The sequence below is a fragment of the Aquarana catesbeiana genome, linkage group LG04 (assembly GCF_042186555.1).
Source record: "Aquarana catesbeiana isolate 2022-GZ linkage group LG04, ASM4218655v1, whole genome shotgun sequence".
Lineage (NCBI taxonomy): Eukaryota > Metazoa > Chordata > Amphibia > Anura > Ranidae > Aquarana > Aquarana catesbeiana.
The window spans coordinates 344,192,405-344,219,330 of record NC_133327.1 but is presented as its reverse complement, the minus strand read 5'-3'; the positions used below and the strand labels follow the sequence as shown (position 1 = coordinate 344,219,330).

General features: G+C 42.1%; 1 protein-coding gene across 1 annotated transcript in view; it reads right to left on the bottom strand.

Annotated features, from left to right (window-relative positions):
* Positions 1 to 1,571: 1,571 nt before the first annotated feature.
* MANEA (mannosidase endo-alpha) overlaps positions 1,572 to 26,926 on the bottom strand; it is a 64,254-nt gene continuing 38,899 nt past the window's right edge. Inside the window, exons 3-5 of the mRNA XM_073626957.1 lie at positions 15,332 to 15,441; positions 6,202 to 6,278; positions 1,572 to 3,730 (exon numbers count right to left, since the gene is read on the bottom strand). Coding sequence (XP_073483058.1) covers positions 3,094 to 3,730; positions 6,202 to 6,278; positions 15,332 to 15,441 — 824 coding nt within the window. The 3' untranslated portion in view covers positions 1,572 to 3,093. The remainder of the gene's footprint in view (positions 3,731 to 6,201; positions 6,279 to 15,331; positions 15,442 to 26,926) is intronic.

Here is a 26,926-nt window from a genome sequence, read left to right as displayed (position 1 = left end):
ATCCGCTCTGTAGAGGCTATTTAAATCCAGCAAGGATCCCTCCAGTGGAGCTTCTCAGAGCACATCTTCACTCGTGAACAACACCTTAGACACTGGTGAAAAAACTAGAGGTACTCCTGATAGGAGGAGGGGTTATATAGGGAGTGAACTTCCTGTATTGGGTATGCCAGTGTCCATCATCTAAAGGTGCCTATATACGCATATAGTTAATAACTATGGCTCTGTGTCCCGTGATGTACGATAAAAAAAAAAATACACTTTCGTGAATTAAAAAATTAAAAAAAGGAAAGTTAGCCCAATTTTTTTATATTGTGAAAGATAATGTTAGCCCGAGTAAATTGATACCCAACACTTCAAAATTGCACCCGCTCGTGGAATGGCGACAAACTTACCCTTAAAAATCTCCATAGGCATCGTTAACAATTTCTACATGGAGCAGAGTGGGGGCCCATGGAGCCAAATGGGGGCCATCTTCCCCTCACTCGGCAGCCACTCGGCAGCAAGCCAAACAGGGGAGAGGACGCGATTGTCTCCACCGCTACCAGCGGCTCCGGTAAGCAGTGGAGACCACCGGAGGGCAGCAGGAGGGGCCCTCTCCCGCCCTTCATAAAAGTGATTTTGCTGCGAACCCGCCGCAAAAAACACTTTTCTGAAAGTGGACAGCCTACTGAAGAAGAGGATACCAGGGTTATGGCAGCTATCTGCTGCCATAACAACAGTATTCCTCTTCAAACAACCGACATATAACGACGGCGGGCGGTCCGTAAGTGGTTAAATATATAAAAATAGGCTACCTAAATATTTGTGCTGTTACAATTTAAGACACACAGGGAACTCGTGAATACTTACAAAGCAATAAATCTAGCAATTAACAAACATTCATAGCAGGCGAAACTTTATGTACATGTGTTTTAAAATGACAGTGATTTATTCACACCTGTGGATGTTAAGTATGCCATTTAGATACATGGGACCCAGTAATCCTGAACTCAGCCAAACACATTTAGGTCTACTACACGTGCATAATATAATGCTTAACGTTGTGAATAAAAAGTAAAATAAAGTCAGTTTTCTGCACTGCTGTACTCCCTTTTTTATAATAATCTTAATGTCCAGTATGTACACCCACAGTGATTTGAAGCTAATAAAACCCTGTTCATATGACTAATGAATGTCAGCTGCAAAAAATGCCTGTACAGCATCTAAAACACTTAATTTACAATGGGTCACACAGTGGCTCTTCTGCATATCTTGCTTAATTATATTAAACGTACTGTAAATGATACCCAGATGAGAAAAATGTTAAAATTATATTATAAATTTCCAAAAACTGCAAAAGCTGCAAACTGGACCACACACTAAAGGTTTTTGCCGCTCTGTGGTTCAGCTATGGGTTGGGGGTTCAGAGGATGCAGGTTATAAAATTTGAGGTTTTGTTGTTTTTTGTGGACATGGTTTTCTTTCAACTTTACCATCCCAAATATTAGCATAAAAACATGTGTAGTTAAAATAGTTTGGGGAAAAAAGACCAGCATTTACATGTATGAACAGATACTTTCTACATGCACCAATGTTGTCAAGATTGTTTATTAGAACTTATGAATGCCTTAGGATCCGAGTGTCAAGTGCGTGTCATAATATTTCCACCTGGTCTACAATGTATCTACCTTTAACAAACAAGGTATAACATTACCATACCAAAACTATACAGTACAACAGTGGTTTGCAAATTATAGTGCAAGAAATTACTTAAATTTACAATTATAATTTAATATAGTTTTCAAATATAAATGATATTTTCTTGTAATTTTGAAGCTTGCAAAATGTATCGGCGGCACTAATTTTGATTGTGGTAACATGGAGGTTTTGCCTGCTGCAAATACAATCATAGAGGCTTAATGAGGAAGTATAAAGTGCAATGAATGGGCAAAGTGCACGTTTAGTTTTTCCAAGATTTTCCCCATCCAATTCAGTTTTCCCAGAAAACTTAACCAGATTGCTTAGGCCTCATGCACACAAGAGCTGTTAAACTCCCATTCAGAGGCAGTTGGACACTTTTTTCAACTGCCCCTGAACCCATTCAATGTTATCCTATGTGGCTATGTACACAGTCTCGTTTTTTGGCGTTTTTAGGCAGTTGCGTTTAACCTTTTTTTTCCAGAAGCAAAAAAATGAGTTCAGATGCCAAACGCGGCTAAACGCCGGTACCCGCGTTTGCGTTTATAAGTGTTTTTAAAGGAACATTTTACAACCTGACTTTGGGGCCCCATATCTCGGGGCCACTTGGTGCTTGGAACCCCAAGCTAACACAGTTGGACTAACACTATAACTTATCCAAATTTGGGGTTCCTAGCACCAGGTGGTCCCGAGATACGGGGCCCAAAAATCAGGTCAGAAAATGTCATTCTGTGCTGCAGAAGTGCTTGACATTTTGCGACCAGATTTTGGGGCCCCGTATCTCAGGGCCACTTGGTGCTAGGAACCCCAAATTGAGATATGTGATAGTGCTAGTTATACTGTGTTAGCACACCTAATTTGGGGCTCCTAGCACCAAGTGGCCCTGAGATACGGGGCCACCAAGGTGGATCGCAAAATGTAATTCTCTGCTCTGCATACGCTTCTAGACGCAAACGCGGTAAAACGCGACATGCAAACGCGGCAAAACGGGCATTTCTAAACGCCGGTTTCAGCTTTTAAAAACGTGTTCAGCAGAGTTTGCACCAGCGTCTCGTGTGCATGAGGCCTTACTTGGGGTTACTGCACAAAGTAACTGCACTTTCATGTTCTAGGCCAACTCCTCTAGTTAGGCACTGATGGATAGCGTGTTTTGAGTTCCAGTGGGAAGATTTCCCCACAGTCAAAGCAAAAAGCATCACTCTTGCACCGATGGTTTCCAGTTATTTATCCTACAATATGAAGAACTCACAGGGATGTCTTGGATGTCTGCAGAGAAAAGCTTACCACTTAGGTTTCTAAGAAGTGTTTCAAATTGCCAGCAACTATACAAAAGCAGTAATCAATGAGAAAACCGGTTTCATAAGGAGGTATTTCAATGTCTTAAACCATGTAACTCAACATAAATCTAACCACTATTTAAATAAGCCATTGTTCACGTTCCTTCATGTATTTTTCAGACCATTTTCTAGTGATATCCAGATAAATGCTAGGCTTATGGGGCAAGTAGTCCTCATATTTCATCTGTGGATTCTTTTTTGGAACTGCTGCTTCAATCTGAGTTCCTTCATGCCATTCATTGAAAGATGTAATAGAAACGATACTTGGTCGCACCAATAATGCTGCATTAAGAGCAGTCTCATAGTATTTACCATTAATTCTGTTTCTTGTATTTTTAAAATTCCAAGGACGTATGCTAGTATCTATGTACCCCGGTCCAACACTTGGAATAAATATCAAATTATTCGAATCGCAAAACTCTTTCAAACTTGGCCAGTGTTGATGCGAGGATCCATATGTAAAACCATTGGTGGCAAAATATGTATAAATCCCATCAAAACCACTACTTTTTATATCAAACTTATGTTTTTCTTCTACAAGCAAAGCAATAAAAATTCCATCATATGGTGTATTCCGAATACTTATTGATCCTGATGCTGTGAACAAATTAGCCCACTTGTCAGGACTTGTTATATAGGAATCATAAATGTAAAACATGGGCACATTTTTGCCAGAATTAGTCTTATGTCTGTAAAATGCGGGATGGTTTCCATACCTAAAATAAAAAGGTAGAAAACAAAAAAGTTAGCAACACAAGGTCAACAAACCAATATGCCAATAAAAACCCCAAAATGCAAATTAGTAAATTAATTTAGAGATACTGGCTAAAATTTGCCTGCAAGCAAGCCTAAAAAGGAAACAAATGCAGATATCATATCTAAGAACTGGTAAACTGCAATATAATAAATGTTTGCTTTTGGGTTTAATACTCCTTTAAGAGAGAAGTTCTGCAAATGGTATGGAAAATAATGACTGAGCTTCATATCTGTGCTCTGCAAAGTCATTTGTTATGTCCATGCAGAGCGCATGCACACACACCCTCTTAACAGACAGCAGGAGAGGAAAAAAAAACACCAAAAAAACACCCTTAAAAAAAAAAAAAAAAAAAAAAAAACCATGATCACTTTCATTCCTATTACAAGGAATGTAAACATCCCTTATTATAGAAATCAGCAGGACAGGGCCTCTTTAATGCGAGATTTGGAGGTCAAAAAGACCTTAGATCTCACATTTACACAAAATAAATAAATAAATTAAAAAGAAAAAAAGTAATTTTACTTTTATACAAAAAAAATAAAAAATAAATAATGGACCCTTTAAGGCCAGAGGGCAGAAGTAACGTTCGACTTCGCTCCGGTCCTCCAAGGGCATGGAGTTGAGCAGGGGTCATCTTGCCCTCACTTGACTTCCTGCCCATCCATCCAGCACACCGTATCGTTTTCATCGCTACCGACGGCTTCAGTAAGCGGAGAAAACGATCGGGAAGTGGCAGGGGGGTTGGATACACCTCTCCTGCCACCCATAAAAGTGATCCTGTGGGAAATCCGCCGCCGGGACCACTTTCATCTGATGCCGAATCGCCTGCTGTGTAAAAATATACCAGGGTTATGTTATCTGTGCCATAATCCCAGTATATAATGTCAAAGAAGTGAAGTATATACACAGTGGCCGGTCCGGAAGTGGTTAATGGCATCCCGGTCTTAGTCCGTAGGGTTCAATATTGAGTTGTCCTACCCTTGCAGCTATAACAGCTTCAACTCTTCTGGGAAGGCTGTCCACAATGTTTAGGAGTGTGTGTATGGGAATGTTTGACCATTTTTCCAGAAGCGCCTTTGTGAGGTCAGGCACTGATGTTGGAAAAGAAGGCCTGGCTCGCAGTTTCCGCTCTAATTCATCACAAAGGTGTTCTATCGGGTTGAGGTCAGGACTCTGTGCAGGCCAATCAAGTTCCTCCACCCCAAACACAATATCCATGTCTTTATGGACCTTGCTTTGTGTACTGGTGTGCAGTCATGTTGAAGGAGCCATCCCCAAACTGTTTCCACAAAGTTGGGAACATCGAAAAAAATTGTCCAAAATGTCTTGGTATGCCAACTCCTTAAGAATTCCTTTCACGGGAACTAAGGGGCCAAGCCCAACCCATGAAAAACAACCCCACACCATAATCCCTCCTCCACCAAATGATTTGGACCAATGTACAAACAAGGTCTATAAAGACATGGATGAGCGAGTTTGGGGTGGAGGAACTTGACTGGCCTGCACAGAGTCCTGACCTTAACTCAATAGAACACTGTTGGGATAAATTAGAGCGGAGACGAGCCAGGCCTTCTTGTCCAACATCAGTGCCTGACCTTACAAATGCGCTTCTGGAAGAATTGTCAAACATTCCCATAGACGCACTCCTAAACCTTGTGGACAGCCTTCCCAAAAGAGTTGATGCTGTTAAAGCTGCAAAGGGTGGGCCAACTCAATATTGAACCTTGAGGACCGAGACTGGGATGACACTAAAAACTTCAAGTAGTTGTAAAGGCAGGTGTCCCAATACTTTTGACAATATATATTTAACAGCAGACAAATGTCGTAACTGAATGTTGCATATATTCGTTACTCGTTGATAAATAAAGTCTCTGTCAGACAGGCAATGAGCCATATCTTTCAGGTGCAGCTCACTATTTAGCTTTCCACATGTATTCTCTGTGTAGTCAGGGAAGTATGTGAACGACATTATAAATTAAAGTATAAAGCTGGCCAAGCACCAGAGAGGATCATTTCCTATTCCTTTCTAGAGGAAGAAACTAAGAATGTCAGGCTCCATCAGCTAAAACTGGGTTAAATAGTAATGCGGCATAGTTAACCATTTTGGCTTCGGTTATCCTAGGTGCTAGGCTAGTCTTACAACATGTTCCTTTTTAGGACACATTGTAAAACCAAGGCAGATATCTAATTGGCTTTCTACACCTTATGCTGCCACTTGTCCTTCCTCTACATTTGTTTATAAAGTCTAGGTCTAACCAGCAGGGAAACGTGGCATATTTTTGATAATGTGCATCAACCACAATCTTCCCATTTGTAGAAATGCATTATATAAGCATAAGTCACATGAATAAAAAAAAATGTGCTGAGCAAAATAAAACGAACAAATAGGTAGCATGGCACACAGGAATTAAGTAAAAAAAAAAAACATACTTGTCAACAATATATTTAATATTGTCACGTAGATTAACATCATCTCGGTCTTTGTATGGCTCAATATGAAAATTAACCTACAAAAAAAAAAGGGTAAAAACTGCATTAAAAAACATACAAGTACATTTTCCGGCAAGGGGGAAAAAAAAAAAAATTGGTTTGAACAGAAAATGCAGTCATTTATCTTTCACAGAGGTCAGTCAAGGCTGAAATTACAGTGTAGGACATATCTGCAGTGTCATTATAATCAACAACACATGCATATGCATTAGAGGCTATAATTTAAAGGTCATTTAGCAAACATGCTATGCATACTAATAAAATAACAGGAAAGTAAAGCGTAAAATAGGGTTGCTTCTCCAGACCTTAGAACAAATTAAGCCCTCACAATCAGTCCTGTAGTATTAGTCATGGCCAAAAATATTGGCACCCCTGCATTTATGTCAGATAATGCACCACTTTACCCAGAAATTGTTGCAGTTACAAATGTTTAGGCATTCTCATGTTTATTTCTTTTGTTTGTATTCGTATGACACAAAAGTGAAGAAACAAAAAGCCGAATCTGACACATTTCACGCAAAACTCAGAAAATGGACTGGACAAAATTATAAGAAATAATTGCATTCCAAGTTTGTGATGCTACTGTAATTTGTTATTAAAATTGCCTGTATCAACAGGTGCTGACAATATAAAAATAACACCGGCAACCAAATAATAATAAAATTATGCAAAATTTCCTCAACCTGTTGTATGTCTGTGTGCCACATGGAGCATGGAGAAGAGAAAGAGCAGCAAAGAATTGTCTGAGGATTTGAGAACAAAAATTGTGACAAAGCATGGACAATCTCAAAGTTACAAGTCCATCTCCAGAGATCTTAATGTTCCTGTGTCCACTGTGCGCAACATTGTCAAGAAGTTGCTAATTTCCCTGGACATGGAAGAAAGACATGGAAGAAAGAGAAACATTGAGCAAAGATTGCAATGAAGGAATGTTTGAATAGTGAATAAAGAACCTCGATCAACTTCCAGACAAATTCAAGCTGGCCTTCAGGCACAGGGTACAACTGTGTTAGCTCACACTATACATTGCCATCTGAATGAAAAGGGACGCTATGGTAGGAGACAGAGGAAGACCCCACTGCTGATACAGAAACAAAGCCAGATTGGAGTTTGCCAAAACTTACCTGAGGAATTCAAAATCCTTAAAATCCTTACTTGCACATTATGACAGACTTACCTGTCTGCCCATCACCAGTGCTGACAGTTCAAAACTGCTGTTTTTTTAGGTTCCTGTTGCTCCTCATGGGACATTGGGGACCACTGATGTAACCCCTGAGGGTTACATTGTCCTGGACTCCAGCTCCATTCCTGGCAACTTATAGCTGCCAGGTAAGGTAAGGGTCTGGGGTGTACACTGTACTTTGGGTTTTTCCAGTCACCTCTTAATTGCATTGTTTGTATTGGGACAAGCATTTGTATTCTTCCCAGTAGAAGACAAGTCTGTAGATTTGTCCCTGAGAGCCACGGTACGGTCTTCCATATTCTGAATATCATTCACCCTGTCAAACAACTGCTGGAGTGACAATGAGTAGATTGTCTCCAGTTACCAGAGACACAAGCCTTAGCAGCATTTAATAAGTGAATTAGCAAAGGACTTTTTTTTTTAATCTTTTCCGGGACATGGGTGTGAGATGGAGAAGAATGCCAGTGGGTCATCAGTCAGTGCGAAACCCGTTTTACGATGGGCTTGCATGGGTACCCAATTTCCAAAAATTAGGACTTTGCTGAGGGATTTGGCCAGGGCCAACGAGGCCTGTACCACCCAGTTACAATCTTGTAGGAAATCTCCTGATATTTGAAGATAGATCCTTTGAGAGCAAAAAAAATAAATTTTATATTCTGTCCTTTTGGTCCTCAGTAAGTAAGCGTTGTAGGTCCTTTTCCCATTTGGCAAGAAATTTAAGGTCAGGGGGTTCCTGTAAGAGAGGTTCAAAGGCTAATACGAAAATCAGAGTTCACTCTTGCCTAGTCCCATTATGAATGTCAAATGGGGCAGATTTGCTACTGTTGATCCAGAGAGTCCTTGAAAGAGTGGAATAAAAAGCTTTAATCCTGATAAGCATGGGATCTGGGACTCCAATATAGGTCAAAGTGCAATGTATGAATGTCCAAATCAACCCTAACAAAAGGTGTTTTTTTTTTTTTTTTTTTCATAGACAGCAGGAGCATAGGGGTGGATACGTTTCTAGCTTATCAGCTTCGAAAGAATTGATATCTGAGCCCGCTGGGATGGGCTTCTATTATGTCGTTAAACTCCTCAAGAAAGGAGTGGGACAAATGGGGTAAGGTTTTATAGTAACAGGCAGTGAGGTCATCAGGGGCAGGGCGTTGAAGATCCACCTGGAGAAGTTCATCTGCTGTAATCAGCTGGGCAAGAGATTCCTTTAAATTTGTCAAGGTAGGCATGGATGCAGCTGATAGTTCGCTTTTTATATAAAAGTCTACCTATCTAACAAGGACAGCAATATGAATAAAGGAACTTTATTGATGCACTACTCCTCAAAAAAATACACACGAGCATTGAATAAAATCTAAAATTTTCTTATATCAAATCATACCAGTCAGTCAAAGAACTGGTTGATTATATTTAAAAGAAATTTAAAACAAAAAAAAACCAAAAAAAAACAATACACATCAAAACACAAGTCTGAACAAAACCCCTTATACAGTATCTCACAAAAGAGAGTACACACCCCTCATATTTTTGTAAATATTTTATTATATCTTTTCATGTAACAACACTGAAGAAATGACACTTTGCTACAATGTAAAGTAGTGAGAAAACTGAGTACACCTCTAAGTGAAAATGTCCAAATTGGTCCTAAAGTGTCAATACTTTGTGTGGCGACCATTATTTTCCTGCATTGCCTTAACCCTCTTGGGTATGGAGTTCACCAGAACTTCACAGGTTGCCACTGGAGTCCTCCTCCACTCCTCCATGACGACATCATGGACCTGGTGGAGGTTTGAGACCTTGCGCTCCTCCACCTTCCGTCTGAGGATGCCCCACAGATGCTCAATAGGGTTTAGGTCTGAAAACATGCTTGGCAAGTCCATCACCTTTACCCTCAGCTTCTTTAGCAAGGCAGTGGTAGTCTTGGAGGTGTGTTTGGGGTCGTTATGTTAGATAACTGCCCAGCGGCCCAGTCTCTGAAGGGAGGGGATCATGCTCTGCTTCAGTATGTCACAGTACATGCTGGCATTTATGGTTTCCTCACTGAACTGTAGCTCCACAGTGTCGGCAGCACTCATGCAGCCCCAGACCATGACACTCCCACCACCATGCTTGACTTTAGGCAAGACACACTTATCTTTGTACTCCTCACCTGGTTGCTGCCAGACACACTTGACACCATCTGCACCAAATACATTTATATTGGTCTCATCAGACCACAGGACATGGTTCCAGTAATCCATGTCCTTAGTCTGCTTGTCTTCAGCAAACTGTTTGCAGGCTTTCTTGTGCATCATCTTTAGAAGTGGCTTCCTTCTGGGGCGACAGCCATGCAGATCAATTTGATGCAGTGTGCGGCGTATGGTCTGGGCACTGACAGGCTGACCCCCCACCCCTTCAACCTCTGCAGCAATGCTGGCAGCACTTATACGTCTATTTCCCAAAGACAAACTCTGGATATGACGTTGAGCACATGCACTCAACTTCTTTGGTCGACCATGGCAAGACCTGTTTCTGAGCGGAACCTGTCCTGTTAAACTGCTGTATGGTCTTGGCCACCATGCGGCAGTTCAGTTTCAGGGTCTTGGCAATCTTCTTATAGCCTAGGCCATCTTTATGTAAAGCAACAATTTTTTTTTTCAGATCCTCAGAGAGTTCTTTGCCATGAGGGGCCGTGTTAAAAGTCCAGTAACCAGTATGAGAGAGTGAGAGCGATAACACCAAATTTAACACACCTGCTCCCCATTCACACCTGAGGCCTTGTAACACTAACGAGTCACATGACACCGGGGAGGTAAAATGGCTAATTTGGCCCAATTTGGACATTTTCACTTAGGGGTGTACTCACCTTTGTTGCCAGCGGTTTAGACATCAATGGCTGTGTGTTGAGTTATTTTGAGGGTTCAGCAAATTTACACTGTTAAACAAGCTGTACACTGACTACTTTACATTGTAGCAAAGTGTCATGTCTTCAGCGTTGTCACATTAAAAGATAATAAAATATTTACAAAAATGTAAGGGGTGTACTCACTTCTGTGAATACATAAATACGACCCACTGGATATAAATAATCGGTCTACTTTGTTGTATAACATAAAAAGGAGAAAATGCACTTATAGACTAAGGAGGGGTTCCATTTGCATTATGCGTTTCGCAGACGTGCTTCCTCAGGAGGGTTGTTCAGAAGGGTGTCAAAGTTGTGGTGCCAAAATGTGGGTACTATCCGTTTTCAGGAAAATGGTGGGAAAAGAGAGCAGATCCGAACAGGTAGGTAGCTTTATAGTCCTTATTTTATCCAATATCATTCAAGGGGTAAAGCAGCCATCAACTTTCACATCATCAGACCAAAGACGCAAAGGCTTTTATATCAGCCAAACTGCAGTCCAACTGAGCAGCTTCTAAAAGGAGAGTTTAAAGTTGTACAGGCTCATGTAATAGGACCTGAATGCAGCTGCAATGTCTGCTGTAGTATGCAATGTAATGCCTGTGTTGGAGGATATGGCTAAAATAAAGGTTTGGGTTCTATGAGATCTTAGGGCATAAGCTAGAGCCTGCCTACATTTATCACTGTATTCATAGAAAAACCTGCTGTTAAGTAGCAATAGGCATTTTGTCCTTGTAAAGTGAAAGAGTACAGAGTTGTTCCCTGGTCTTGGCGATTTCAGCATCTAGTAATGAGGAGAAGGAGACTACTTTGTGGCAGTTTGAGCTGCAGAAGTTTAAAGGATCAGGTCACAGGTATTGCGTATCCTACCTTTTTTGAGCCTATGGCTGTGTTTAATTAGGACACCCCATATTTAACACTTGTGAGAGGTCCACAAAGTGAGGGGCCTCCTGACAGTCTTTGCTTATGTCAAAGAAGATTTTCAATTCCTTGTAAGGTCTGGGCTAAGCATCAGGTCCTGAAGTGATGTTTCAATTAAGCGCCCCAAACAGTTGCTTTCAGAGGCAAACACTCTGGCTGTAGCTCGATTAATGCAGGAATGTGGTCAGATAAGGCCCTATTCCAGCATCAGAAACCATGGGAAGGGAAGCAGGTCTTACTAGGAAAAAGCAGATGCATGAATAGGAGCCATGTACAGGGGAATAATAGGAGTAGTGCCTGTCCTGAAGGTGTACAATGTGCCAGACATGTATAAATTGATGAGTATGCAGTGTTTAAGTCTAATTCTGGCTGCCACTGAGAAAGACCTTCAAAAGTGTCTTAAGTGGGGTCTTTGTGAAACTGAAATCCCCACCCAATGTTAGGGTCCGCTCGGTAAACTCTTTCAGCCTGGTCAATACTCGTAGAATCCAAGCATTAAATGCAGTTATAGTTAAGGAAGTAGACGTTTGCCAGGATGAATGTATTCTGCATGATATGCCTTTGACAAACAAAAATTTGCCCTCCTCGTCTGAATCCGAGATGCCAGAATCCAGAAACGGCCATGGTATCAATTTGGAAAGTAACATTCAAGCACCCTTGGATTTTGAACATTGAGATGCGCTATGATTAACAGTAGGAAAACAACTATTCTGTAATTTGGGGATTTTGTCAGCTCTGAAATGTGTTTCTTGTAAGAACGCAATGTAAGCTCTTCGTCTCCAAAGTGTAAACCAATCACAAGGTTCACTTTGTCAGTTAGATTTAGGTCTTTAACATTCCATGAGAAAACTCTAGTGTCAAGGTAATGGGCAGAGGATAGGAAGAAAAAAAAAAAAAAAAAAAGCCCTAGAACTTGTGTTTTAGGGGGGAAACCGAGAAAACAAAAGGAAAGAGGGTTGCTGAACTGAGGAAACAAGGGTGAGAACTGGGAAGGGGGAGAAACAGATAAAAAATAAGAAATTTAGAACTCTAAGCAAACAAGAACTCCAAGCACAAAAGTGTGGAGTAAACTAGTGGGGTGTGCGATAAGGCACATAGAAGCCCGAGGACCTGGGCCATCATTTAAATAATGTCTAGAACGCAGTCATAAAATTACATGGAATACAAGAGAGGACAGGCCAGTAAAAGGAAGTAACTCCTATCTAGCACTATCCTGAGCTGGACCTATCCCCAGGGCCATCAAGAATTATAAATATTAGAAAAGAAACCTGAAAAAGGTCAGTAAAGCATACGCAAACTCACAGAGTAAAGCCCGACATTCGGCCCGTGCGTAGGTCAGCCTGCCTAACAGAAGCCAGCCATTTGGCCAGCTTCTGTCAAACAAGCATGTTGGAAAACCAGCAGCCGACCGACTCCCGATCAGTGCTCTCAGCCAATCCGAGTGTTCTGTCGGAACAACAGCTCAGCAGTGGAATTGCTGCACTAATTTCACATAGTCAGCACAGCAGCTCCGACTGGAGCTGACAGTTTTTTTGTTGTTGTTCAACCTGCTCGGATGAACAAAAAAAAAACCTCATAGTGTGTGCCAGGCTTAATCCAAGGGACTGTTGCACGATATAAGCGTACCCATCTCCTGTTATATTCACTTTAACCTATATAGGTCTTGTCCACCTGAGCACAGTATAGTATACCTAGACAATGAGCTCTAGGAATACAAGATGGGAAGATGGGAGTACTGAAACTAATTGAAGAACGTGCATAAGCCCCCATTAGCAGATCCCACAATTAAGAACAGGAAATATTCAATAGGAGTTATGATAACCAACAGCAAAGTGTCTTAATAGTGTAAATAATAAGTATCAGACCTGTCATACCTCAGCCCCTGAGGCGGGATGGCTGGGCTGCTACAGAGCATGCAGAACCATTCACAGGGAGAGCAGTCGGGCAGAAGGTTTCAGGAGGGGAGCTTGGCCCCAACCCCTAGGGTCTCAGCTGCAAGTAGGTAGTCAAAGTGCTTGTAAACAATCATTTTGTAAAACAATCCATTCAGTTTAAAATAGGAATGAAAGGCAAATCATTTGTGTATAGATAATAAAAATCATCAATACCTTTGTTTTCCTTTTTTATAAGTGTTCACATTCCCTCTGTTCTCCGCTGCATAAGAGCTGGACAGAGAAGAAGCAATAGTACGCTGAGCTTCCCAGTAAATGGTTGTGCAGGGGAGACATGTCAGGACTAGTCTGTTCACTGGAGAAGAGCACACTGAGTTCCCAGCATAGTTGGGAGAACTAACCACGGTGTGTTCTCCTGCTTAGTGTGGTCAGTTTGTAATAGTAAAGCAGAGGGACTGGCAGGAACACCTGGGATTTCACACAAAGGAAGCAATACAAAGAGAACAGGATACTTTTTCATACAAGTACATGGTACAGCAGGCACATATCAGGAATATGAAATGTTGCGGTGACAAACACTTTAAAGTGGGGTTCCACCCCAAAAAAAAAAAAAAAAAATACCTGAAAAATTCTAAAAAAAAAAACAAAACAAAAAAACAAAAAAAATTTGGATATTTTTTTTTTTTTACTTACCTCTAAATGCCTGTTGCTAGGTGGTCCCTCATAGTCTGCCTCTTCCATTGCCTGGGCTGGTGACATCACTTCCCCCTCGGCACAGGAAGGGCTCTGCTCGCTCCCTCCCTCCTGTCAATCATCTGGGACCCATTACAGGTCCCAGGTGATTGAGTGGCCAATCACGGCGCGCGGCGCCGCTCGCGCATGCGCAGTGGGTGCCAGGCTGTGAAGCCACAGCCCGGAGCCCACAGTTGAAATGCCGGCGCGACGAACGGAGGGCGAGCGGGGCTTCTATCCCCCGCATCGCTGGACCCAGGGACAGGTAAGTGTCCAATTAAAAGTCAGCAGCTGCAGTATTTGTAGCTGCTGACTTTTAATTTTTTTTTTTTTAATGGACCCCCTGGGTGGAACTCCTCTTTAAGGTAGGAAGCTTTGGGTTCAGGCCCTTAAGAAGGTCTTGAGGTAACAATGACCATGGTGGTAAGTAACGGTAAAAAGGAAGTAGAAGCAAAAGCTCATGCGAGCATGGACCCTATAGCAGTAGAGCCAGATATTTTGTACCAGGGTCTTTACACATTGCCGTTACCTTGACTGCCAACCACTTTGCCAGGAATAGGCCAGGTTTAAACCTTTACTAGATTAGGCCCCATAGACTGTTAGGAATAGAAACCTCTGGCCACTCATAGCACTGCATAAAAATGAATCCTGACATTCAAGCGTCTTTTATCACGATTTGTTCTAGGTCATTAGGGAAGATCCACCAAAGGAAACCAAAACGAGGGTGAAAAGATAAGGAGCATCCAGAGCCCTTTGAAGACAGGTCACTGACCCCCGTTAACCATCAAACAAGCGAATCCAACAGTAAGTCCTTCAAAGCATGGTCCACCCTGGGAGATCCTGTAATAGCTGTACCCCCTTGGTGGGGTTGTACCCTTCGTCTTTTGCCGGATTGTCAGCAGGCACCTGAGAGGGTGGGCAAATTGAGAAGTCAAGCCAGTTAGGAACCTGGAGAGGTTCTACGTCAACAAGTTCAAACAAAGCAGGTAACCCCAAGGGAGGTTTCAGCGAACAAGAGCTATCACACCATTACGCACAATGAGGTGAAATGGGTGACCCAATTTGTAAGGCAGGCCTTGAGAGCTAAGCTTGTCCAGGAGAGGTTTAGGGATTGTCTCATTTGCAGCATTTTCTTGGAGACACTCGAAAGCAGAGGAGGAGGCTGCCAGCTATATTTGCTTCAGAAAGCAGTCCGTAGCTGGCGGGGCAGTGTTGCAGAAGCTTCTTAGGTCTCTTCTTGTTAAACATCCCCATATGGAGGTATACTGGGACTGATAGGTGACTGCAGGGTAGAAGGTAGAAGGCCCAGGGGCTCAGCTACAATGCTGCTTTACTCATCCATGCCAAGACCATACCCCAAACTATAAGTTTTTAGCGACGGTCACAAAATGTATGTGAAAACATTCAGATAATTAAAAAAAATAAAATGAAGACTAAATACATGCACACACAAGCATCTCAACTTACCTTCAGGCCATATTTATGAGCCATGTCTAAAACATGTGGCACCAAATCATCAGAAGGGACACCACTGTCATCACTCATTTGCGGTGGATACCATGACAAAGATAGCACACCTGTAATCAATATTGATATACATAGTTGATATTCAAAGCTATACAGATCGCCTGCAGAAACATTAAATAAAATAATTCACGTTGACAAGAAAAACCTATATATTAGTTCAAGAAGTATTATGGGGGTCAATTTACTAAAGGCAAATAGACTGTGCACTTTGCAAGTGCAGTTGCACTCATTTTCCCCAGAGCTTAGTGAATGTGGTGAAGCTTCACTTTGTAATGAATACCCAATCAGGTGCAAGGAAAAATAATAATACAGCATTTTGGCTTGTACATAACTGGACAATGAAAAATCAGCAGAGCTTCTCCACATTCACTAAGCTCTGGGGAAAATGAGTGCAACTGCACTTTCAAAGTGCACAGTTCATTTATCTTTAGTAAATCAACTGCTATATATGTTATATACACTTATTTGAACTTTTGAATTTGAACAATGCAGTCCAGATAGTGAAGATAATCTTGTGTTCCCAAACAAGGCATAGGTATCTATTTCTATATTCCATTTTCTGAAATCGAGAACTTTGGATTGATTCAAATATCTCTGAATTATCATCTTACCTGGTATGATCAAAAAAGTAACAAAGTTCATACATCCTGGGGCCAAGCTTTGATTTGTCAAGGTTAAACAGAACCAACTCTGCTTGTAATTTCCATTGAAACTCTAAGATGATAACATCAGTGGAGTGCTATACCATTTTGTGACCAATTCAAAAAAATAGTTCTTATAAAAAACACATCACTGTATGCCATTAATATCTTTCCTTGCTGTAGGAAGGATAATACATTTTGGTTTCCTTTTTTCTTTTACATGGTGGTGTGTATATTCTGAAAGCCGAAGCCGTTCGCATATGCAAGGTCTGGATAAGAAAGGTCATCGGTAAAAATATTTTATAAGGTGTTTAAAGGTTTACATGGGTAAGAGTTCTCACAGGGTTATAATACTATCTGTGACTTTGCAAAGGAGATTCTGCTATTTATCTTCATTGCACACAGGCAAGAAAAACAATACATGCACCCATAAAAAATTTTTTAAAAAGTGCATTTTTGTATTTTTCTTTTTGCATTGGAGGCTTCAAAGCATTGCAATGGCAATCAGTGCATTTGATCTGTTATGCTTTGCCTCCTGAAGATTAGTCCCCCATTCATAGGACGGTGCCAATGTATGAACCTTCAGTTATGGAGGTGGAAGTATCATTGGACTACAAGTGTGGAGACATTATCACACTTATGCTGGTGTCCGGAGTGCATCTTCTACATCAGCAGCCATTAAATGGCGGCCCGTGAGGCTCTTGCCCAGACCACTACACAGCCAGTGTAGTAGCAGTCACTGCTTTGCTGGGACTGAGGGTATCCCAGCAACCAGTGACGTTGTGTGTGTGTGCGCCACGGCTCTCCCCTTCGGTCTTCTGTCACAAGAGCGCCCGGCGTGACGTCACATGCGTGTTCCGCCCCCCTGCTACTCGTGGGTCCCAGCTCCTGACTCTCACTTGCGAGATATATCTTGCAGTTTCCGCCCCACTGCAGCTTGTGCTGACTACTCCTGAGCTCAAAGTATGTGGGATACAGGTTTCCTAAGCTGCACACTGATGGGCACAATTTGTTAAGGGGCACACTGATGGCCATATTTTTTTAAGGGGCACAATGATGGGCATTATTTGTTGTGCCCATCAGAGTGCCCCTTAACATAAAATGTGCCCATCAGCATGCAAGCTTATTTTATGTTATGGGTCATGCTGATGAGCATATTTTACGTTAAGGGGCACTCTGATGGGCACAACAAAATTTGCCCATCTGCGTGCCCCTTAACATAAAATGTGCCCATCAGTGTTGCTCTTAAGATAAAATATGGCCATGAGAGTGCCCCTTAACATAAAATATGCCCATCAGCGTGACCCTTAACATAAAATAAGTAGCATGTTGATGGGCACATTTTATGTTAAGGGACAAGCTGATGGGCACAATTTATGTTAAGGGGGAAACATATGGGGACATCTGATGTAAGGGGACACTGAGGGGATTGCCTGATGTAAGGTGGCACTGTGATAGGGACACCTAATGTAAACGGGCACTCTGATGGGCACACCTGATGTGGGGACACCTGATGTAAGGAGGCACTCTTATGGTGATAACTACTCTAAAGGGGCACTCTGACGAGAACACCCTATGTAAGGGGGCACTGTGATGGGGGAACCTTATATAATAGGGCACTCTGATGGGGACAAATGGTGACTTGAGATTCGGACCTCGGTCCAAAGAAAATTTTAGCGACCGGACCTCCTTGAATTTTAATTCAAGACCCCTGTTCAACATCATCATCACACTTGTGCTTCATTGAGAACTACAAATCCCTCTGCTGTGGTGAAAGATGGGACTTGTAGTATTTATATTCATAGATTTCAAATAATGTCAGGAGATGGTGGGGAGAAAAAACCCAATTTTCTGTAAGTGGAAAGGGGGGGTGGGGGGGTTGGGTAGGTGGTTTGGAGGCTGGGGGTCTGCAGACTCTGTCCATGTTTCACGTTACATCTTAAATATGGGTGCAATATGAAACATGGTCACTCTGAACCGAAAAATACTGTACAAACAGGATGAAAAATGTTAACATTTCCCCAAGAATACTGCACTGGTCATGCTCATTCACAATTGCAAAGGAAACTCATGCTCAAAGACAGCAATGAGCCCATCTCTGTGATTACAGGTGCTAGCTAATGGAGATTGTCAGCGTTCCCCACATGGAATAAACCAAGTTGGCTGCACGACATCAGACGTTACACAATTTTATTGTTTCAGGACACAATCACAAAAAAAGTATTGTTTGCTCCCTGTTTCTGGCACTATCCACATGCATGTAGAAACAGTCCAATGTTGCTGTCTGTTTTAAATGGGCATTACGACTTGCCAAAATACTAGAATTAAAAAAAAAAAAAAAAAAAAAAAAAAAAAAAAAAGGAAGAGCCAATAATGCTTACAGATCATGGACCAATTGGCACTTTTAAATTTAACAATGCATCACATTTGCACTAAAAAGGTACTTTATAATTTTACACAGGTGTAATGTGAGTCCATACACTGTTCAATTGTCATAAAAAAATTCTCATCTTGTTGCAGTGATGGGAAAATCTAGAAATTGTGCACTGCAATGTAGAAGGATAATGTACGCTTTAAAATGAGTTTAACGTCACCCATTTACTTGCAAAGCCCTTTATGTGCGAACGTGAAAGTTTTATAGCTATTCAAATTATAATCCTTTCCTACTCAAGAGAATATGAAATTCAGTCATCATATCACTTACACCTTAATTTCTGTAAGCTGTCCCCCGACCAGCAGTAAAAAAAAAAAAAAAGAAAAAAAAAAAACAACACTATAGCCTTGGCTGCTTTACAGTCTGTAGTATATTGCCATTATTTAGGTATATGTGTATAATCATTGGTTTCCTTCTGTGTTGTATTATGTTATTTAAAAAAAAAACACTTAGATGACTACTGGACTGTTTAGAATTAGATGGACTCAGAAGGCACTCTGGTGCAGAGATGTCCAGGACAGTGCAATGCAGACCCAAATTAGAACTCCTACAATATAAGGTTACATGTACACAGGCGGTTTGCATCAAATTCTGGCATTTTCAGGTGTCTGGGAATCACAGGGGCAGCGTCCAGCCCCATCTAGCAGTCGGTCCAAATCTATGAGAGAAAGTTAGAATTCTGGCAAGATAAAGTTACTTCTCTGTTTTATGGTTGGGAGCAGGTTTGTACTAGGAGGGGGAAAAGAGTTCCAACCCAAGATCACTGAACCCTGCCTCGCAGACTACATTTTAGGGCTTGTTCACACCAGGTGCAGTAGAAACATGCAAAATCGTATGTTTTCCCATACCGCATCTAAATATGCAGCCTTTTGCAGTCACCCGTGGGTGCCATTAATTATTCATGACACCCCCATGCATCTAGCAAATGCGCACATGTTCGTGCCCATTAACCACTTGCTGACCACCCGTCGCAGTTATACTGCTGCAAGGTGGCTCAGCTGCGAGAATCGCCGTACCGGTACTGCTTTCTGTGCACTAGCTTTTATGGGCATGCCGATAGGCCAGCAGGGGAGCCAAGCAGTGGGTCCAGCAGACTCAACGTCTGCCCGCGATCGTTCCCCACAGAGACAGAACGGGGATCTGCCGAAGTAAACAAGACAGATCTCCATTGTGACAGGGGATTACACTGAAATCTTGTCTTTCTGCTATGCAGGAAGACGGATCTCTGTGTTCTCCCAGGCAGCCCATCCCCAAAACAGCTAGTAAACACACCCAGGAAACACAGTTAACCCCTTGATCGCCACTGATGTTAACCCCTTCTCTGCCAGTGTCATTAGTACAATGTCAGTGCATATTTTTAGCACTGATCACTGTAATAATGTCACTGGTTCCCAAAAGTGTCAAAAATGTCAGTTAGGTGTCCGCTCTGTCCGCCGCAGTCATGCTAAAAATCACTGATCATCGCCTTTACTAGTAAAAAACAAATAAAAATGCCATAAAACTATCCCCTATTTTGTAGACGCTATAACTTTTACCAATCAATATAGGCTTATTTTTTTTTTTTTTTTTTTTTTACCCAAAACACGTAGCAGAATACATATTGGCCTAAATTGATGAAGAAATTTGTTTTTTTATTGTGCATGTTTTATGGCAGAAAATAAAAAAATATTGTTTTTTTCAAAATTGATGGTCTTTTTTTGTTTATAGCGCAAAAAATAAAAACAGACCAGCTCTATTTGTGGGGAAAAAAAGGAAATCAATTTTATTTGGGAACAGCGTCGCACGACCACGCAATTGTCATCTAAGGTAATGCAGTGCTGTATTGCAAAAAAAGGCCTGGTCATTAAAGGGGGTAAAAACTTCCGGGGCTGAAGTGGTTAAAAAATTCAATGTACAGGAACACACAAAAAAATTGAACAGACCCCTTGGTGTGAGCGAGTCCTCAGACTGGTATGCCCCAGGATTGTGCACAGTTCTAAAGGGTGCCTTGACTGATAAAAGGTTGAAAAACACCGGTCTATATTGATCCTAACACTCTGTGTATTTCGGGTTTGTAGCTACAACAAACATTTGTTGGAGGCTATTGTTACTAAAGTTGATTTGAACAATTACTAAAAACATGGATTTACACACTTTTCCTGCCTGGACTGGGAATGTACTGTATTTAAATACGGAAGAAAAAAAAAAAAAAAAGTACAGGCTTGTTTGTCTTGTATTGCAACTTGGTTGAAAATCAGGCCACATTTTAAGAGCCACATCACACATACTGAACATTAAGTCATTTCAAAGTAATCAGAAGCCTTTTTTTTTGCAACTGGTAGACCTTGTTCACGTGGCCAGTAAAACATTAGTGATTTGGTTGTTTTTACTGTCCCCCAAAAGCCTAGCAAAGCAGCTAGAGGGGGTTGGATACATGCAAATTTAACTTTGCCAAGTTCAACAGATAGCACTCACCCATCAAACTCACCCACTAAAGTCAATGGGGCCATGCCACAACCTTGCAGCAAACACTTGGCTTGCATTTGCAGCGGGTTAGTTCAATGGAAAAAAAAATACAAACAAAAAATTGCTGTTTCGTAAACAAAAAGCAACACCACCTAGGAAGCCAAAGTTCAAAATAGATGCTCCAGGTGAGTTGAAACACTTTGCCAGAGTGGTTCAAGGGTGCCAGCACAGCCTCTCTGTACATGCACATCAAAAGAAAAGTTCCAGAATTGCTGCACTCCTCGAAATATTTGATGGACGCTTAACTTCACAGTTCGTCAGTGAGGGAGAATACCGGAGCGACTCAGGCCCGCTAGAAGCAGCAATCCATCGCCATCTTCACCCCAGGGCAGCAGTACATCCTCGCCGACAATGTCCCGCAAACGGATGGGCGATTACAATCCCAAGAAGCTGACAGTTCCCTCTGGAAGACAAGGTCAGTGCTTATCAACATGGCGGCAGCATTGCGAGAGGCATACATAACAGTAAATGACCCAACTGATACCTATGCGGAGGTAAAAGAAAAGCAAGAACGGGTCTGGGCTAGGCTGGCCGATTTAGAAGACCTCTCAAGACATAACAACGTTAAGTTGCAGGGGGTCCCAGAATCTATCATGCCAGCAGATCTGCCTAAGTACGCCAAAGACCTCATACATACCATCCAACCTGATGCGTCTCACAGAGACATCATTATAGACAGGGTCCACAGAATAGCGAAAACCTCCTCGCCTAGCAGCGTCTGTATCGAGAGACGTGCTCATGCGGGTGCATTTCTTTCACATCAAAGAAAGAACTGTCAGAAACCAGGTCCAAATCACCACTGCCCCGACCATACGATGGAGTCCAGCTCTTCCTGGACCTCTCCAAATATACGCTACAACTCAGAAAGAATCTGAATCCCATCACCAAAGGCCTCCACAACCATAAAATCTTGTATAAGTGGCGCTACCCTGCGACTCTCCTCATTACCAAGAATGGTACCACTCATGCTGTTCGTGAACTACGGAAAGGCATGCATCTTCTGCGTGTCTGGGGTATCATCTTAGAGCCTCTCAAGGATGAATTCCCAACTTTGGAGCAATGTAGATCTTCACAATCATGCCACAACCAACCAGGGGGCAAGAAGCTATCAACTACAGATTGACACCTGACCTGGACGGGCCTACAATCTCAACAAAGTTTTCTCCCTCACTGCATACTGTTCAATACGCAGTTCTTCTCAGTTACCGTTTCCCCCCAACTTTTGAAACTTTTCTGTTAACATAGATAAACTGACTTGTTGCTTTTTCTCGCAGCTCTAGAACCAAGCTCACAGTACCACGGAATTTACCCATCCAGCGGATTCACAACTTCTGGTAAAGTCAACCCACCTCATCACACGCCTCATAACTGTTTACCAATGCTCTCCCCACCACCTACATCCTTGAGCGCCAGTCATGCCGATTACCATTCTATCACTCAACGCCAAGGGTCTAAATCATCCAGCTAAAAGACACTCCTTATGGCACACAGCTGAAAAGCTCAAAAGTGACATCATATGTGTCCAAGAGACACACTTACTACCCACATCAGTAGCCCTTTGCTCCAACAACAGATACTCCCACATCTACAATGCTACTTATACCTCCAAAAAGAGTCTTAATAACAACAAAGAATAATGTAGCCTTCCACCTGCTTCAAGAAGTATCTGACCCCAATGGTCGCTACTTAATTCTAGTATGTACCCTCAACAAAATCAAGTACACACTGCTAAATGTGTATGCCCCTAACAACGAGATAAGTTTTAGCCATATGCAAAGTCCAAGCAGTCAGACAGGGACATCTGCTCATGTGGAGACTTTAATCTGGTAGCAGATATGCATATGGATACCACTGCAGCAGCAAAGAGAAGAGAGTCCCCCCAAAACAATTCCTCGCATCACAAGATATATTTGATGTCCGGAGTTGTCAGCATGGTTCTAAAAAAAGGACTACACTTACTTCTCCCCACATCATAAAACATAGTAGAAAATAGACATGTTCCTCACAGATAAGTGGTTGTTACAAAAAATTAGCGCATCTGTAATCCACACCATGACGTGGTTGGACCACGCTCCAGTCACAATCTCCATAGACGACACTAAGCACCAGCAGAATACATTTCTCTGGCGTGCCAACAATTACATACTGCAACATCCAAACCACTCTCAGGAAAAGAATACTTCGACGTTAATAGTGGATTACTGGACGACCCCGTTGTCGTGTGGAATGCGCTCAAAGCTGTTATCCGTGGTATAATATTGAAATTAAGTTCCCTATGTAACAAGAAGAAGACGCAGCGGATTGATAACCTTACTTCACAAATTGCTAGTATTGAGACCCAACACAAAGCCAACCCACAACCAACACAAATGGCTCAGCTGATGACAGACTGAAACTGAGGTTGCTACTTCTCCATTCCATCGAGCATGTACAGCGTAAAATTAAAGCCACCTCTTATTCTACTTCTAACAAAGCAGGCAAAAAATTAGCACAAGGCCTCAAAGGGAAGAGGACCAAATCTAAAATAACTCACTTATTCCACGCACACACTAAAGAGAACCTGACTAATCCTCAGGACAGAGCAAAATGCTTACAGAGACACAACTGTCTTCTTTGAATGAGCCCTTTCCTGAACAGGAAATCCTCTCAATAACTTCACTACCCTCAGGGAAAGCACCGGGACCTGACTGTTTGACTGGAGAGTATTATAAGCAATTTTCCAGCCAAATAATCCCACACTTAACACAACTCTTCAACAATGCTGCCTCCTCTTCAATGTTCGCTAAGGAATCGTTAAATGCTCTTATTATTACACTCCCGAAGCCAGGAATGGAACTGACCTCCCCTTCGTCCCATATCCCTACTGAACCTTGATTTACAAAATTATGCCAAAACCATTGCCAGACGCCTAATGGAGGTAATGCCAGACCTCACACATGGACCAGTCAGGGTTCACTAACGGGAGACAAACACCAGACGCCACAAGACGTATGATGAAATTCAGTGGAACGCCTTCTCTGTTGCAATCTTTAGATGCAGAGAAGGCATTCGACAGGGTACACTGGTCCTATCTACAGAATGTACTCCTTAAATTTGGTTTCAAAGACCACATATACAGGGCAATGATGGCACTTTACACCACTCCATCAGCACAAGTTAACTCAGCAGATATGTTATCTCAACCGTTCAACATAACAAATGGTACACATCAAGAGTGCCCTTTGTCACCATTAATATTCAACCTACTGATGGAACCTTTGTTCGGAGACAAGAGACTTTGCAGACGACGTGATCTTGATTCTTACTAACCCAGCTTCTTCTCTGGCAGAAGTTCAAAAAACGCTAGATTGGTTCGGAAAGATCTCATACTATAAACTGAACACAACAAAATCGTATATTCTAGATCTTAAGCTAGATGCCACGACCAAAAACTTACTATAGGTCCAGTACACCCCTTTTGCTTGGCCAAACAAAAGCATTTCCTACCTTGGGGTCCATCTTACAAGATCGGTCAAACACCTCTTAAGTTCAGTTAATTTTAAACCACTCCTTATCAAGCTGTGACTAGAAACCCAATCCATAACAAATCAAGAATTATCATGGTCTGGTAGACTTGCAGCATTCAAAATGAGTCACCTGTCACAAATATTTTACCTATATAGAACTCTTCACATCCCCATATCCAGGCCCTTCTTCAAATCTCTCCAAACTTTACTCAACAAATGTATATGGAAAAGAACTAAACCTAGAAGTGCACACTCAAAACCCATGAAACACAAATCAGCGGGTGGATCGGGGACTGTTGACTTTGAGGATTACTACTTAGCGTCAGTGCTGGACCAACTAACCGAATAGTTCCATCCATGTCCTAGAAAGCTGTGGTAAAATAGATAGTTTGTCACTACTGTGCCCAAATTTACAATGGTGGTTGATGAGCACCCCCTTAGGATCAAAAATACCATCGGCGTTATCCCCTACCATGAAAACCTCAGCTAATGCATGGAAAATATTGACACAAAATAGTCACGTCACCCCCAACACCCCACTGCTCCCAATCCCAATTGAATCTCTTCATCATCTATCACCAGATTTGTCTGACCCAGTGGTCCCAAAAGGGAATCAAATCCATTCAAAATGTAATCCAGGGCTCCCATCCAAAACCTTTCCCCATTCTCCAACGCAAATTTAAGCTACCCCCTACGGACCATTTCACATATATCCATGTCAAACACTTCCTTGAAGCAATCCAACTAACTCTATATATGATACACCCAAAAGCATGGGAATTTCTAACGACTTCATCCCCAAAAACAAAAAGGAATCTCTCTAGTCTATAATATTCTCCACGAAAAACTCCGATTCACAAAATCATCCCCCCCACATTCACTGGGAGAATGATCTGGGACAAAAGTACACAGAACACCAATGGCAACGAGCCTTACAAACAATATACAAAGCAACTAAATGCTTTGCTTTATGGGAACTCACCCAAAAACTATTCCTCAGGTGGCATTTAACCCCTTCAAAGCTTGCATGGTTTAGCTCAAGTACCCCAGACACGTGCTGGAGATGCAAATCAGCCAAAGGAGACATGTTTCACATCTTTTGGAAGTGCAACCGTATCCAAAACTACTGGAAAATAGGATTTTTTTACTTACCGTAAAATCCATTTCTCTAAAGTTCATTGACAGACACAGCCTTCATAACGATAGGGTTATATTGCATCTATTAGGAGTAGGACTAGGCAGAACAAAAAGCAAACGAGCACCTGGCTACACCCATGGGCCGTCCTTCAGTCAGTATATAACAACCGCCCTGCTCTAGGTATTCAGTTTAGTAGCAAGCAGTAATAGAAGTATCAAAAATTCCAGAGGGGTGGGTGCTGTGTCTGTCAATAAACTTCAGAGAAATGGATTTTACGGTAAGTAAAAAATCCTATTTTCTCATTCGTTCATTGACAGACACAGCCTTCATAATGATAGGGACATCCCAAAGCAGTGCCAACATGAAGGGTGGGAAAATGAAAAATCCCAATGCTAATACAAGAGCCAACCAGGTAACAGGAACTTTACCCAGGACAAGCTGGAACCCAACCTGAACGATACCCCTTCAAGAGGGAACAGACCCTCTAACCAGCGGCCTGCAGAAAAAAAAAACCTTGCGGCCAAAAGAGGCATCCGCAGATGTCGCTCATTCACTTCGTAGACTTGTGAACCAGTACACTGATGACCAGTGGTCGCCTTGCCAACTTGCACAACGGACGCATGAGGACAGAAGGCCCAAGAAGCACTAAGCGCCCGAGAAGAAAGCACCATAACAGGAAAGGAGGCACCCAATCCCTGACAGAACAGCCCCCCCCCCACCCAGAGAAAGGTAGTAGACACAAAACCAGAACGCCCCTTTCTTGGCCCATCCGCAAATACCCCTTTGGGGCAGATAAAGCAAATTCCTCGCAAAGTGCTGACTAGGAACACAAGAAAGACAATATAATGTCCTTATTCGAATGGAAATCCAAGGACGGAACTCTGTAAAAAAAAAAAACCTGGGTAAGGTGAATGACAAGGTAACGCCCCCTTTTTTACACTCTAAGCAGAGGTGAAGCCCCAGGAGACCACTCTCCGAGCCAGACACAAAGTAATGAAATCTCCCGAATATCTTGAACAAGAGATCGAGAGACTTCTGGAGAAACGAAATTACCAAGTTCAGTTCCCACGGCAGTAGAAGAACCGCACTGGTGGAAACAAACGTCTAACCCCTGGAAAAGGGTACGTACCAGGAAGTGCGAGACCAGGAGAAGCTGAAAAAGATCACCCAGGCCGACACCTGGGCCTTGATGGTACTCACGGCCCATTTCTTCTATCCACCCAACAGCCGTGTTGAAAAACGCAGCACCTGGCTCATCACAGCCAGGCCGCTGAAAACCAGCGCCTTTAAAAACAGGATGGAAGAACGGTC